General features: G+C 43.4%; 1 protein-coding gene across 3 annotated transcripts in view; it reads right to left on the reverse strand.

The window, feature by feature from the left end:
* Positions 1–16,740, reverse strand: part of IL17RB (interleukin 17 receptor B) — a 321,832-nt gene that overhangs the window by 138,337 nt on the left and 166,755 nt on the right. For 2 of the 3 annotated variants that reach the window (XM_078661590.1, XM_078661589.1), the window contains one exon: positions 10,035–10,059. The exons of the other annotated variant lie outside the window; for it this stretch is intronic. Coding sequence is in view for 1 of the 2 variants with exons in the window: in XM_078661589.1 (XP_078517715.1) it covers positions 10,035–10,059 (25 nt within the window). In the remaining variant the exon portion in view is untranslated. The remainder of the gene's footprint in view (positions 1–10,034; positions 10,060–16,740) is intronic. 3 annotated transcript variants of the gene reach the window in all.

Raw genomic sequence — 16,740 nt, forward strand, 5'->3', positions numbered from 1 at the left:
CGAGGTATCCGGAGGCCCACCCGTAACAGAAGTCCGAAGTTCGTCCGTCCGACGTCGAGGCAGTCCAGTCCAGTCTGAGGCCTTCCGTTCTTGCTGCCCGGTGAGTACCGTTACTGGGGTAGTATCTAGACAGGGTCAATTTAATTGACTCTGGTCCGTGGGTTGGTGGTACACAGACCCACAAACGAAGTGTCCACTTCGGTGGATGCGGGTCCTGACGTGTCTCTTTATGAGACCGGTAAGTTTCGTACTGTTTCAGCAGTGCATCTAGTTCCTGTTCTAGTCAGTTCTGTTCTCGAGAAAATTCATGTATTCTGTGTTCCGTATTCCAGGTAGTATTCTGTTCGAACTGTTATTTTTAAATGTTCTTCATGTATTTTAATGTCGTGGTATGAATGGGGAATAAGTATCGTGTTCATTGTGTATTGTATTGTGTCTAGATTACAGTCCAGTCATGCCCTTGTTTTCGAAATTACGTCAGTTAAAAACCAGAAAGGGTCTGCTGGAAGCAGCAGTTCCGGTTCCGCCTAGGGACAGTCCAGGTCATTTTATGTATCAGAAGCATGGCATAAGTGCCATATTATATCTAGATTTATGGGTAGATTATACCAAACAGTTAGAAGAAAAGTATAGATGGCCCGTATCGGGTACATGGGATGCCGAGTGCATCATGCGAGTAGAAGAGGCATTATGGAAAAAGAAAGCCAGACAGTCACAGAAAGATGCCATCGAGTTATGGCGCAAAGAAGCTCATAAAAGAACTGAAAAAGAAATCAGAAAGTCAGAATTAAGTAGAGAATCCTTAGAACGAGCACAAGAAAAAGAACTAATCGAGATAGGTGAACAAGTCAAAGCCGAACAGTCAGACAGACAGAGGCATGCCCTTATTAGGGGTATGTATCCTCTCCTTGCCGAGGGCTTGCCAAAAGCGACCCCAGAGGCATCCAGTAATTTCCCGCCACCATTAGTTCCGACCAAGCTACGTCACAAACAGACCGCAGCTGATATTTTTATTTCGTCCTATTTGGACGACACAGTCCCAGAATATGCAAATCCTGTTCGCGCTCCGCCAGTCCCTGTAAATCAGGCACTTCCCGCTCCTCCAGACACCGGAGTACCTGTTACGGTACCCCCGGTCCAGCCCGCCATACAAGTCCAGCCTACATTTCCATTTCCCACTCTGCCAGGACGAAGAGCCTCAGTAGACGACTCTAGTTTAGGGGCCGCAGGGGGAGGTACTCCTCAAACCCCGCCGCCACACAAGCGTTTAACGACAGCCGAATTACATATACAAGCATCACAGCGTACGCCCAGACATCAGACTGTAGCAGAAATAAGAAAATCCCTTGCCGAATGCGGCTATGATCCAGTCCCAGGCGAGGATAATATGGTTTTATATTCATTCCGTGTAAGAAAGGTGGCCGAGTATCTAGTCACCTTACCGAATATGAAAGAAGATCTAGACAGAATATATCGCTTCATCCGTACAGGGGATGATCCAGAAAGCATTGGCGAGGCCATGTCTCAAAGGAAAGCTGAGACCCAGCTCATGATATTAAAGTTTCTGATCAATTGTCTAATAAGAGAACAAGATTACCCGTCTAAAGATCCGGCTGAAATGAAAACCCTGACAAGGTGGAGTGATAATATAGCCGAGGGTAAGCACAAGACCGTCGGTGCTATGGAGAGTATGTACAAGAAAATCCGTAAAGAAATAATAAAATTACACGAACAGCGTAAAGCAGCACAAGTAAGCGAGAAAGAAAGTAACTCTGATCCTGAAGAGTTAGACGACGAGAATCCTGACAGAATAGCGTATGTAGGAAAATCTAGATTTCCAGATCGCCATTTACGCCGAGAACACAAGTCTATTTTTCATTATCCAGCACCAGAACAAGGTTCTCTAGAACAAGTGTTTCAAGCTACCGATCACATTCTGAAATCACGAATCGGTTACAGTGAGTTAAGTACCATGCATGAACAAGAACTAGCCCGATCAGCAGTCCGATGGATTACTGATTCTACCACTTTTCCAGACGAAATAGTGGCACAAATGTTTCTAAAAATGCCCCCAGCCGAGCAGCGACTGGTGGGTATGTATATGATTCAGCACCTCATTACATTGTATGAGGGTCAGCACTCTGATCCAGGCCCGTTACATGATGTCCTGAACGAGTTACTCCAGTATAGATGGAAAGGTTTAGGTACCGACTTAATTAGTGTCATTCTAGAACAGCGTCACAAATATAGAACGTTTCTGAACCCGCATTTTGTTCATGTCTCACCCCCAGAAGGTAAACCATTTTACATGGAGAGACAGAATCCGTTACGAGAAGTCCACCCAGTTAGAGGAACGGGTGGCGAACTAGAACGAGTGTTTGTTTACACTCCGATTACAAAGATGGAACTCCTAGAGATGAAGAAATTAATTCCCTGTCATGATAAAGATCCAGCAGGGTTCCATAGAGAATTAAAAGACATGCTCCGTATGGGAGAATACACGTATCCAGATATAATTAAAATGTTAAAAGTTCTGCTGCCCGCAGGGGTGTATGAAAAGCTCAAGGAAAAAGAATGGGAGGTGGGAGAGAAAAAGATCGATTGGGCAGTTCTAGAAGCTGAAGACAAGGCACGAGTACCAGGTACCGGTCTTGGAGCGAAATGTAAAGAATTACCAGAATTATTAATACAAGTTTTACCCAGATTATTGACAACTAGAAAAGAAGACTGGGATGCAATCTCAGCCTGTAAACAGAAACAAGACGAAGATATTAGTGATTTTTATTCTAGATTTGAGAAATGTTTTAGCATCAACAGTGGCCTCAAGACAAGTAGTGAGTCATACCCTCACCTTTTTGTTACTAAATTAGTCGAGAATTCAAGCCCACAAATTAAAAATCGAGTTTTGAAAGTCGAAAGTACCTGGCAAGCTAATACCCCGTCCCAGATGTTGCAGATGCTCCAATACCACCAGAATAGGATCAGGGAAGAACAAGAACACGAGAGAAAACGTATGAAAGACACGAAAATGAAAGTACTAGTTGCACAATCTGTTCCTCAAGACAGTCAGAAGAGGGGTCCAAATCAAGCCAGTCATCCTGCAGCTCCCGTTAAAGGGAACTGCAATTATTGTAAACAGCCAGGTCATTTTATAAACGAGTGTGCAGTTCTGAAACACAACATAGCTACTGGTAAGACTAAAGAAAGACCACGTCCGCCTAGACCAGAACAAGTTTCACAGACTCCTCAGCCACAGAATGCACCACAGACAGTTACCGCACCGCAGCCTATTGCTGCAACACAGCACGTTACACAGCAGATGTACCAGTATGCACAGTCTGAGTATCCAGAGTACCAACAGTATTCATGAAACAGCCTAGAGAGGGAGGTAGGCTTGCCTCCCATCGAGATACCTGTAGATCAAGAAGGTCCCTATGTTCACAGTCAAGTATTAGGGAAAGACAGAAAGTTTTTGATTGATACAGGGGCAAGTAGGACCACAATTAGTCACGCCGAAGTTCCAGGGGCTCCGCTCTCAGGCTCAAGAAATGTTTCCCTTGGATTTTCAGGAAAACCTATCGTAAATGAAATTTCAAAGCCAGTTACTCTAGAAGTAGGTCCATTGTCCCGTACTACTGATCTGTTACTTACTAAGTCATGTCCAGAAAACCTATTAGGCATTAAAACACTGAAAGAATTAGGTGCAGTTATATGCTGTTCCCCAGAGGGAATACGATTGTTCCTACGTGACTTTAAGGGTCACTATGTATTACGAGATTTTGATCCCAGATTGTCTAATGTTCCGCAGCATCTATGGGCGCAAGGTCCAACTGATGTTGGTTATATGCAAATCACACCCTATCGTGTGACTCTCAAGCCAGGTGTAGTGTTACCACGAATCAGACAGTACAGATTGCCACCTGAGGCTGTAGAAGCCTTATCCAAAATTATTGACGAGCTCATGGCTCAAGGAGTGGTTGTAGAAACTGACTCCAACGTATGTAATTCTCCGATCATTCCAGTCATGAAACGTACTGATCCAAATGCACCCCCAGTATATCGATTAGTGATTGACCTACGAGAACTTAATAAATGTATTATTCCTCAGTACCCAGTTGTCCCAGATATCTCTTCCCTATTGACAGCCATTGATTCCGAAGCCACGTTCTTCACTGTCATAGACCTCAAGAACGCATTTTTCAGTGTCCCTATTCATCCAGACAGCCAGTTCCTTTTCGGATTTTGTTTAAATGGAAGGAGCTATATGTTCACACGCGCTCCTCAAGGTTTCACAGAAAGCCCTAGCATTTACAGTCAAGCACTTAAAAGACAACTAGACAACATTCACATGCCAACTGACACTGCCCTGCTCCAGTATGTCGATGATCTCCTGATCACAGCCCGTTCTGAACGTGCTTGCGAGCGAGCATCCCTTACAGTCTTGTATTTCCTAGCCGAGATGGGGCACAAGGTGTCCCCTTCTAAGCTTCAATTCTGTGTCCAGCAAGTGGTATACTTAGGACACTTACTGTCCAAGAGGGGTAGGCAGTTGACACCAGACCGTATCCAGTTAATAGCGAGTCTTCCTCAGCCCAAGACCCAGAAGGAGGTACGTGCTTTTATCGGCCTTACTTCTTACTGCAGACAATGGATTCCTCAGTATGCATTTCTAGCCAAGCCACTGATACAGTTAACGACACAGGAGGCAGCCGTATCGACTGTCCTCCCTTGGACATCTGAACATACACTTAGTTTCAATGAGTTAAAGAAAGCCCTATGCCAAGCTCCAGTTCTAGCGACACCGAACTACAGTAAGCCTTTTACACTTTTCGTCACTGAACGCGAAGGTACAGCATTATCTGTTCTCACACAAGATCAAGCAGGACAATACAAGCCCTGTGCTTATTTTTCGAGCACATTAGATCCTGTAGCCCAGGCTCTGCCTGCGTGCCTCAAGTCAGTTGCAGCCACAGCCCTAGCTATCAGACAAAGTGATTCCATAGTCTTAGGACATACCTTGACAGTACAAGTTCCACATTCCGTGGAAGTTCTTTTAAACCGAACACAGACTCAGCACTTGACAATTGCACGTTTAACAGGTTATGAATTGACACTGTTCCAGCCACACATAGAAATCAGACGCTGCAACATCCTGAACCCTGCTACACTGTTACCATCAGTTACTTCGAATTCTGCCACACATGACTGTGTGGAAGTAGTTAACATTACGACAAAGCCAAGACAAGATCTGACAGATACTCCGTTACCAGACCCCGACCTGACACTTTATGTGGATGGTTCATGTATGAGAACAAGTACAGGAGAACTAGTTGCCGCGTATGCAGTGACTACTGACACCGAAGTTATTGAAACACACCGTATTGACACCCTGTCCGCTCAAGCAGCAGAGCTAGTTGCTCTGACACAAGCCTGCATACACGCCAAGAACTTGAAAGTTAATGTTTACACAGATTCACGCTACGCATTTGGAGTTGTACACGACTTCGGAGTGCTCTGGCAGGAGAGAGGTTTCATGACTTCTCATGGAACCAAGATTCAGCATGGTCTCCTTATTCAAGCTCTGTTAGATGCCATACATTTACCGACATCTATCGCTATCATGAAGTGCAAAGCACATACGAAAGTTACTGACACCATTTCTCAAGGTAACGATCTAGCAGATCGCACAGCCAAGCTTACAGCACAGACTCTAGACATTCCAGTTAACATGACACACACTCCAGATCCGATTACATGCATGACAGTTAAGGACCCTACACAAGATGTCATAGATATCCAGTTACATGCTACTCCCGAAGAAATCAAGAAATGGTCCGAACAAGGAGGGGTCCAGACAGATCAAGGATGGTTAACGAAGGGTAGAGCCACATGGTTTCTCCCCGACTCTATGGTTCAAGTCATTATTAATACCGCACATAGTCCAGCACATTTAGGAGAAAAAGCTATGTTAGACAGTATCCAGAACATCTGGTTCAACAAGCATTTACGAGCTGCAGCCAAGCAGAAAGTCCGTACCTGTATGATATGTTGTCAGTTTAATCCAGGTAAAAGTGTCCCGGTGGAACAAGGTGGATTCCAGCCTCCTGACCACCCTTTTGAAGTCCTCCAGATGGATTATATTCAGATGGAGCGATGTCGAGGTTTCAAGTATGTCCTTGTAGTTGTATGCGCTTTGTCCAGGTGGACAGAAGCATATCCAGTTCCAGATTACACAGCCGCGACCACTGCCAAGCAGTTGGTTCGTGAGTTCTTCCCCCGTTATGGACTCCCTAGAGTCGTATATTCTGACAACGGCCAGCCATTCTCATCTGAGTTGATGAAGCATGTTTCCCTTTTGTTGGGGTACCAGTGGAAGTTTCATTGTGTACGCCATCCTGAAGCAGCCGGTCTCGTAGAGAGACATAACCAGACTCTGAAAATCCGAATTGCAAAAGTGTGTAAAGAGAAAGGTGTGGACTGGCTAGTAGCTCTGCCAGTCGCTTTATTTTATATGCGCATGGTCGCACATTCCAGATCAGGTCTGTCCCCGTATGAGGTCGTTTTCGGCCGCCCCCCTAACATGTGGGGTACTCCTAGACCCCGAAGTATTACCGATGTTTCAAGTAATATGCTGACAGATTACCTAGCTTCCTTGATGTCTGCCCTCAACTCTTGTCGTTCACAGGTTGCCGCCGCATTTCCAGACAATACCGAGGTGGCACCGCATGAAATTGTTCCAGGATCCATGGTCCTTGTCCGCAATTTTGACCGCTCAAGTCCGCTGGAGCCACGCTGGAAGGAGCCCCGACAGGTCCTCCTCACCACCCGTACAGCCGTGAAGTTGGAAGGTCGCAAAGGCTGGGTGCACCTTTCTCATATAAAAAAGTTTTATGGACTGAAACCCGTTTTAAAGAACATTTCCCAGGATTTGAAGGATTGCCAAAATATTGTTCTCAAGGACTGTCCCGCAAAAGACATTGCTACAAACCCTCCCCTGTTAGAGAAAACTCCGCAACAGGAGTATAAGTTAAAACTCCGGTCTAGTAAAATAAGTCAGCCAGTTTGATTGTCTAAGTCCTCCCCTAGGTGAAACGGTTAGACTGTTTCTGACATGTATAAAATAGACCCCCATAGTGAGAGAGTTAGTCAAAACTCAATTCGATGTATCGTTTTTCTATGTTTCATATTGTTTCTCAGCATTATGATTTCCTGCACCAGTTATGCATTTTTCTTGTATTTCCCAGTTCTTCATGTAAATAAGTCTGCTAATGCTACAGTAGAGCACACGTTTAGTGATCTGCCTCCTCATGAACTCTCTTACCGCCTCGCTATGAAAAATAATTCTTTCATCCGCATGTTACATTACTCACACCAGACCAGCAATGCCACTAATTGTTGGGTGTGTGGTCGACTCCCCCCTTTCCAGACACCGAAGGGAGTTCTGCCACTTTTTCCTTATCCATTTTCATATAATGGTTCGTGTGGAGCATGGTCCACGTTAACGTCATCCTCAACAGATATGTCTTTTCTTAACAGTACATGTTTCCCAGACAAGCAAGGTCTCCCCCACAGAACGGGTTTAGATCTAGAAAATGAAGTGTATAATTTAGGTAACTATTCTTCGAATTTCATGGTCCTGAATGTTCAGTCTGATACTACTCCAGACCTACCTGCTATTTCAGTATTACCAGTTAAAGGCGAATTATGTGTCCGAAATAATGGTTCTGTACATGTAGGACATAGTGATTGTACTACTATTGTCAAGTATAGTGACAGTGGGAAATCTATTTTCAAAGCTTCACGTCATTCTTATTTTATTTGTGGTCAAACTGCATATGTTTGTCTGCCCCTCGATTGGGAGGGAACCTGTTACATTGCCTTCCTACTGCCACCAGTTTTCCTAGCCCCATCTGATTATCACAGAAACACACATCTAGTACACATTAGACATAGAAGGGAGTCCCCAATTGTCGATTATACTGAAACTGCTCTAGAACAGTATACAGATTTCAACAGAGGTTTCTTCTTCTTTATAGGACCTATCCAGAATAGTAAACTGATCCGTAGGTTAACCAGAACCCTCGAAGTTGTAGTAAATGAGACTGCCTCTGCTCTAGGTAATTTAACTGAAGAGCAATCTGCTATGAGATTTGTCGTTTTACAGAATCGTCTCGTCCTTGACGTCATACTGGCCGATAGGGGCGGGGCCTGTAGAGTCATCGGATCTAGTTGCTGCATTTTCATTCCAAATAACGCACCGTCTGTTTATTCAGCTATAACCAGACTCCATAAAATTGCCCATCTGTTACACCAAGATCCAGGCACCTGGACATGGTCCGGTTGGTTCTGGAATATAATTTCCGCCTGGGGATGGAAAGTCTTGTCCTTTCTAGGTATTGCAGTAGCGATCATATTCAGCTGCTGCCTCTGTATACAATGTGGCCCTGCGATTTGCGGCATTTGTGCTACCTCTTGTATTCCTAGTCCCAAGCCCCGTTCTAAATCCCGTTCCAGGATAATTCGAGACGAGCAAATGATACTGTATGAAATGATAGATGGTATCATGAATATTGATGTTTCCTGATGGAAACGTAGTGACAAGGAGGGAATGTGGAAAAGTAAATTTTGCCATGTTCTGTGTCCCTACGTGTCATCCATCATATGTTATGTGTGCATGATTAAATATGCATATGTATTCCCTATGTTCGATTCAAGACGCAATTATAGTTGTGTCCACCTCTAGTATGCCAGTTTCCAGTTCTCGTGAATACTACGAATATCAGGTCTATGTAAAGCTACGTTGCCACGTTTCTCAGTGTGCACGTTATTCTATTGAAAAGTCCCCGTTTCTAGGCCTCAAAAGGGCCTGGACACCAGATTCAGCTCCTGTCTCCTGAAGCCTCGCTGAGGAGCGATACAGCCCCCACCTGTATCCTCGACCCTTCACTTACTTCCTGCCTCGCAGTGCCCGGCTCACCCTGGCTCTGCCTCTGAGTCTGCCAAGAATATGTTATGATTCCAGTTATCAGTTCAGTCCTCCTTCTCTGCATTCCTAAAGCTACTGAATCGCATCGATAGTTTCCGTCATTGTCTAGCCTTCACGTCTCCACGTTAGAGAAATACTGCATTTAATGGTCATTTAATATTCTTCATCACGCACTACATGTAGAATAATGCATGGTCCAGTCTTAGAATCAAGTTAGCCTTTCCCCTCCTGACTTCTAGTTTATATCAACATGTTCTCTAAACATCAGATACTAGATACTGCTTAGGTACATGTCGCCCTGACTCTCCAGACTTCAGTCTCTGATCCTAGCACAGAGTTCATAGCCCCCAGCTTCTCCTAGTAACACGTCATTGCTAGTTTGCGCGCACCATCAGGTTAGAGGTCCCGGCTCCTCAGATAGCCCCCTCCACGGTTTCCGCCCCATTCATGACATATTCTGTTACGTTTGCATCACATGTCTATGTATACGCCCTGTTACACCTCTTTTCACCCTTATCTTTCGCGACTACTACACGCCACGCCTTTTGCTCCACCCACTGCTACGCCTATTGCAATGTAATGCTATGTGTTTGCGTTATGTATATATGCTCATGCACTGTTATTAAAAAGTTATTCCCTTGTCCCGATCCTGACACCAGCAGCGCTGCTGGGCCTTGCCATCCTATTCCTGTATTTGCTGTATTAAACCTGCAAAAAACTCCTACTACCTCGAATCTTGACTCTTATTTATTGAGCTATCTGTTATTCATTTATTCATTCAAAAATAGGGTATTATTTATTTATTTACCACAGTTATCAAATATCCTCCCACATACACCCAATAGGGAGTCAACAATTTAATAGATAGTAGATTCTTGTATTGCTCACTCAAATTTTCAGATCCGCTTATTTGTGACTTTCTCTTTTGCTACTTTATTTACTTTATATTTAGGAATTCAAGTATTGTCACCCAATGATGTTTTGATGAACCTTAATTGTAAAACAGAAAACTGATATTTCAATTGAAATGTTATGAATTAATACATACCTTTATTCACAGTACAGTTAACAGACTGCAAGAAAGAAAATACATGTTATTATCAACGGCAGTTATTATGTATACGTTTTACAAATTAGAATCTGTTAAACACAACCCTATTTAATCTCATGAAATAATCTATTTTGCTGTATTCTATCAATGTCTAACTCATGCAACTCGATTTTCAGTTATTTTTTTATAAATCAGGGGGAAACTAATAGACATCTCCGCTAGACTAAATAAGAGATCCAACCTAAGACTAACAGTACTGAAGGGAGAAATGAAAAACCTAGAGGCCGAGCTCCTAAACGACAAACGCGATAACGCGGCCCTACATAACCTAACAAATCGCAAGTATGAGTACAACAAATTCATCAGCGAGAGGGCAGGGTTGTGGTTCAACAAATGCAAAGCCCTAAACCTATGCGAATCCAACAGAGCAGGGAAACTCCTAGCATCATATCTGAAGCATATGCGCAACCAGATGTCAATCTCGTCGATCACCGATGCGGACAACATAACACACATTAAAAACAGGGAGATTCTTAGAACATTCAGACGATTCTACTCTGACCTATATAAGAATGACACGAAGTTAGACAAGGAAAGATGCAAAAAATATCTAGAAAGACTGTGCTTACCGAAACTGGATCACACAGACAGCTCTAAACTAGGGATAGAGATCAGCGACACAGAAATAGAAATGGCAGTCAAGTCGCTAAAAAAGAAAAAAGCCCCAGGCCCAGACGACTACACAGTAGACTTCTACAAAACCTTCCTACCCCAACTGGCCCCAACCATGAAAAGGGTCTTTAACCAAACAGCTGCCACAAGGAAGATACCCACATCCATGACAGAAGCGACAATAATAGTAATACATAAAGAAGGTAAAGACCCCCAGCTACCAAAAAATTACAGGCCAATTTCACTTATCAATGTGAATTGCAAAATCTACGCAAAGATCCTAGCTGCAAGACTGAACAAGATATTGCCCAAACTGATAAGCAACACCCAGGTAGGCTTCATGCGTAGCAGAATGGCCAGTGACAACACGCGTCTTCTATGCCACGTTCTAGAACAAACCTCTGAGAGCCCATCCCAAGCGGTAGCCATTGCGCTAGATGCAGAGAAAGCTTTCAACAAAGTATCATGGGCCTTCCTAGAGCAATGTATGCACACATTTAACCTAGGTGAGGAGTACATCAAGATGACAATGTCCCTGTACCAAAATCCAATTGCGAATATCACGATAAACGGCTCGCTCTCAGAACCGTACACTCTCCACAAGGAACAAGACAAGGATGCCCGCTCTCCCCTGCGCTCTTCCTCCTAGCTCTAGAGCTATTAATCCATGATATAAAACTCAATGAGAACATAAATGGGGCGGTTATCAACCAAACGACAGAAAAGGTAGCGGCGTATGCCAATGACATACTGATAATGACACAGCAACCAAAGACCTCAATAGAGGCACTTATGTCCACAATTAGTGAGTATGCCAAACTATCAGGGTACAAACTGAATAATGATAAGTCAGAGTGTAAATTGCTAAATATTCACTGCTCTAAGGAAGTGCTGGGAAGCTCGGGACTCAAGTGGCAGACAAAACACATCAAATACTTTGGTATCTATTTTGGCTCAGGCCTGGTCTCCACTTTAAGACACAACAAGAAACTCCTACTAGACAAAATTAGGAAACAGCTGGAAGCCTGGTCACCTAAATTTATGACATGGTGGGGAAGAATCGAAACAATAAAAATGATGATCACTCCCCTAGTAAACTACCTTACAGGCATGCTGCCAATCTTCCTAACAGACAAGTTTCATCAGAAATTAGATCAAATGTGCACCAAATTCCTCTGGCGAGATAAAAAAGCAAGGATAAGCTTGAAGAAACTTAGAAGACCTAAAAATCAAGGAGGGGTGAACCTAGCTGACTTTAAAGTCTTTCAACTGGCTTTTCTGGCCAAACAAGGCACACAATTGATCGAGCGAACACCAAGACACTCACCAGTGTGGCTACAGCTGGAAAAGGCGATACTGAACAACCTAGACCCACTAGCCCTACTCACGGCAAATGCACACCCACTCGCAAACAACACAATACTGAAAAACACCAAGATAGCTCTCCTAAAAATAGACACAAAAATGGAGGTCAGCATTAAGAAGTCCAAATCGGAATCTCTATGGGCCAATAGCACCATAAAGAACAAGGGGAAAAGTCTCAACTTCAACACTTGGATAGAAAAGGGCATCTTGCACCCCTCTCAACTAGAAATTGGCTCCTCACCATTGACGTTCGCAGAACTGAAAGCTTCCCACCAACTGGAAGACATTGATCTTTACAGATTCCTAAAGATTAAAACAACCATAACAAAGGCCAAGTTAACAAACACCCTCCCATCAATCTTCCAATATGTATCACCCCAATACTGGCCCAGACTAAACTTTGGCTACTACACAAAACATTCTGGACCCCAGACCGACTACACAAACTGGGCCTCAGAGACAGCCCTACATGCTGGAACTGTAACACAGGCAAGGGAGACCTAGAACACCTCATCTTTCTGTGCCCGATACTCAAAAGATTTTGGGGGGAGGTATTTGACTTCATAGACAAATTACTCAACTGTAAAATAATAAGAGACTTCACCTCGCACACTACGGCATTCATCCGATCCGAACTCCCCTCAGAGGGTGAAAGAGAGCTAACGGACCTACTACTAAAAGCTGCAGTCAAGCTAGTACTTATGAACTGGAAGGATACCTCTAAAACGTCATACAGAGGGTGGCTCAGTTGGATCACCTACCTAAGAGGTGCGGACACCCTGGCATGAAGTTACTCACCCTGGAAAGCCTCCTCCAGAAACCTATAGCAAACCTTGGACAAGAGTCTGACCACAGATGACCCACCATAAAACCGTAAGGACTGAATGAACTGTGAACCACTGAACTATACGTAGCCTTCGTAATGTTTGCCAGATATTATCGGTTTAGCTTCTGTACTATCCTTCTTCTACACTTATTCATACTTTAGCTTCTCCTCTTCTATTCTTATCCTACCACCACTGTATAACAAACAAAGGGGCTGCCAACCGACTTGTTTACCATGTACCACTTAACCTGTATCCTCACAGCCTGGCAACCCATATAACGATCCCCTTTTGTATTTTTTGTATATGTACAAATACCATAAATAAATATATATATATTAAAAAAAACATCAGTTGAGGAGATAAGAATTTTCAAAAAATCTGTGGAGGGAATTCATTTTATCGATTTCATGAATTGGGGGCCTTATTTTGATCCTTGCGGATTCTTCAATAGTACAGCAGTTGGGCAGACAACAAGACCTCAGCAACGCTGACAGAGAGCACCCTGCTATCCTGGTGGAATCCCTGTGCTGAAAAGTAAGTCTCTGCACAGCAGCACATTTTACATCATTGAATTTTGCGAGGTGGGCACCATGCTTAACACATCATCTCAGCAATGTATTTTGTTTCACAGAAAAAAAAACTCACAAAGCAGGAATTTGTATTTGCTGAACAAATTAAAACAATACTTTTGGACCTGGGATCCATGGTGTGGCTCTTCTCAATGTTTTGTCTTCAATCATCCTATTTTTGCTACCTTCATTTTTACTGACCTTAAGACTCTGCATACTTCTCCACTGCTAACCAGTGCTAAAGTGCTTGTGCTCATTCTCTAAAATATGGCAAAAATGGCTTACATCTGAAGGTAATGTACTTACAAGTCCCTAGTAAAGTGGTAACATATACCCAGGACTTGTAAATTAAATGCTACTAGCGGGTGTGCAACATTTAATGTGTGATTCCACTTAAGTAACCCTTGAAAACATTTTTCAGGCCAGCCATTGCAACATGTGCATGCAGTTTTACACTGCCATTTCGGCCTGGCAAAAATAAACCTTCTGCCAGGCCTAAACCTTTCTTTATGGTGGCACATGTAACTCCCCAGGGTAGGATATACACAGCCCAGAGGTCAGGGTGCATTGTAGTTAAAAGTTGAACAAGTACTTTTAACGTTTACATGTCCCGGTAGTAAAAAACTCCTATATGTGTTTTTCACTACTGCAAGGCCTACCTCTCCTTTAGGATAACATTGGAGTTACCTTATTGTCTTTAATAAGCTAGAACTTCGAATTGGGACCAGGTAGGCAGGTTGAGTTTGGTATCTAAAGAATTGTAATTTAAAACTCTATTTAATGGTAAAGATGGATTTTAAGTTACAGTCCTAAAACAAGTCACATTCTTGTTCTGCCTTCAGCCTGCATCCTGGGTCACACTGGTAGGTGTAGCTGACAGTTGGTCTTTTGTATATTACTCCTAGACAGTAAGACGGAGGGAGAATCGATGTTGTCAAGATGGGCCGTCTCTGTCAGGATGAGGGGGAGGAGCTGTTAACTATCATGCTTACACATCACAAAGTTGCTGCCTGAGCACACTCACAAAGGGTTTCACACTAGTCGTTTGTGCCTCCGGACAAGCTATAGCCAGGGCATGGAGTCAGGAAATTCCTGACACCTCTGTAGGGGGAGGATTCTAGAAGCTTTTCCCACCTCAAAGAATGCACAAGTATAAATATTGAACATGATTCATTTGTTGCCACATCTATAGATTACTTGACTTTCTGTATCGTGCTACTAAGCGCAAATAACAATATGAAGTAAACCAATAGATCATTTAGGGAGTCCAAATTTTCTATTGTGCACCATATCTGCACATTTTTTATTTGTACACTTGTCTTTGTACATTGTTGTTTCTTTTTGAATATGTTGTTTTTATTGACATGAATATGATTATTTACAATTGTTAGGACATTTTCAAACCCCATTAACTTAAAATTACATGCTTGTATCAACTCACTTTTCTTCAGGTTTGTTTAATATAATTTATTTAATTTTATTGTCTGGTTGCCAAGGGGTATTTAATCAAATTTATAAATATTGGACCTCCAGACCCAACTCTGCAGATTACTTCTGAACCTGTAAATGCTGCCAGGAAGAAGGACTGTCAAGCTGTTCTGTTTGCCCTGCTGGTCAAACTCTGCTTTGCTGACCAAGGACTGCTGTTGCTGCACCAGGATTCTTCTGCTGCTGTGAGCTGTATTGTTTGAGCCAGCCTGGCTGTGTGGGCCCTGAACTCCAGGAATTATCCAAGGGTCAGTTGGCTGGCCGCCTGTTCAAAGCCAATAGGGCATTAGAGGGGTCTGTGACGTCAGCACAACCTCTCATCTCAACACAGTGCAACACAGCTTACCACCATCACGGCTCAGCTCAACACATCTTGTCCTCATCACCAACGTGTCTTCCTCAATAACGATGCAGTTCGACGCCCGCATCAGCCCAGCGTGATGCATCATGTCCTAAAAACCGATGCAGCACAGTGCACGTCCTCGCACGCTCTTATTGATGCAAGCATCGCATCTCATTCTCCCATTGATGGCTTCATTGACTCTGTTGCTGCGCGATACATCTACATGCCTAATATCGCATCACAGCTCCTTGTCAATGACTCATCGACACTAATATCCGCAGCTCGGTGGAGGGACTCTTCATTGCAACGCCCAAGCCACAAGGTACTGTTTCAGCTGACTGAACTCAGTCCTGCATTTGGCTAGTGCTCCATTGCAGGCAGCTTGAACTTGTGACTTGGACCTGGTTTACCACAACTAAATAACCGCAGATGGCGCTTTTTGCTTCTTTTTGTTTGATTTCCACAAAACCTTCAAAATTTCAAAATTGCACATTTCCACCTTTACTAATTGGATTTTTATGGTTTTGGGGTTAAATATTTTATTACATTTTACTCCATTTTTCTAAATTGGTGAGGGATTTTTCATGTGCTGTGTTTCCACTTTACTGTTTTGAGTGCTGCAAAAATACTTTACACCTTGCCTCTGAGTTCAGCCTGCCTTCTTTTGTGCCAAGATACCAGAGAGTTGAGCACTGGTTAATTTGGGGATTGCTTGTCTTTCACCCTGACAAAAATTGTGTTTGCTGCTTGTTAGGGTTTTACCCCCCTCAATCAGCAACCCAATTTCCTAAAAATGCACAGGGAGTTTTAGTTCTTGTGCATAAGGGACTATTTAACATCTTTGCTGCCAGTATTCGCCCTGCATCACCTACATCCACGAGCAGGGTAAATGAGTGAAGGTTGCGCCAATGCAATGAGGCATGGCGACTATCACTGTGACCCAGTGTGCCTGTTGTCAGGAGTTATCATTGGCAAGCCAAAGAGGAATCCCTGGAGATTAACTAAATGGTATTCCCCCACTTTAAATAGAGCATAGGAACTGCAGGTTTGGTGTGGTGTTAAACCGCTAGTTTATGGTGTTCCACCCACTCTTCCAATTTCTAAATGAGGCCCTTGAGATTTAGTGCCTAGCCGACAGAAACTGATCCTGTGTTGAAACGGAAGATGAGACACTGCGTGGTGAGACTATATGGATGGATAGCACCTCAACTTAGTGTTAAAATATAAGTGGTTGATTCTGTGACCCAGAGTGTATTGAGACTGAGACAAAGATACAAATGGGGTTGGAGGGTCTCTTCTAAAGTTCTGTAGCAGTGGACGGTCCTAAAGCTTTCACTTCTGTGGACCCCAACATAATCTTTACTGGAACCCAGGAATCCCAAATGAATCATAGTGGAAACCGGGGACACCGGCCTAAGCATTTCGATAATTTGAACTGT

This window comes from Lissotriton helveticus, chromosome 9 (assembly GCF_964261635.1).
Source record: "Lissotriton helveticus chromosome 9, aLisHel1.1, whole genome shotgun sequence".
NCBI lineage: Eukaryota > Metazoa > Chordata > Amphibia > Caudata > Salamandridae > Lissotriton > Lissotriton helveticus.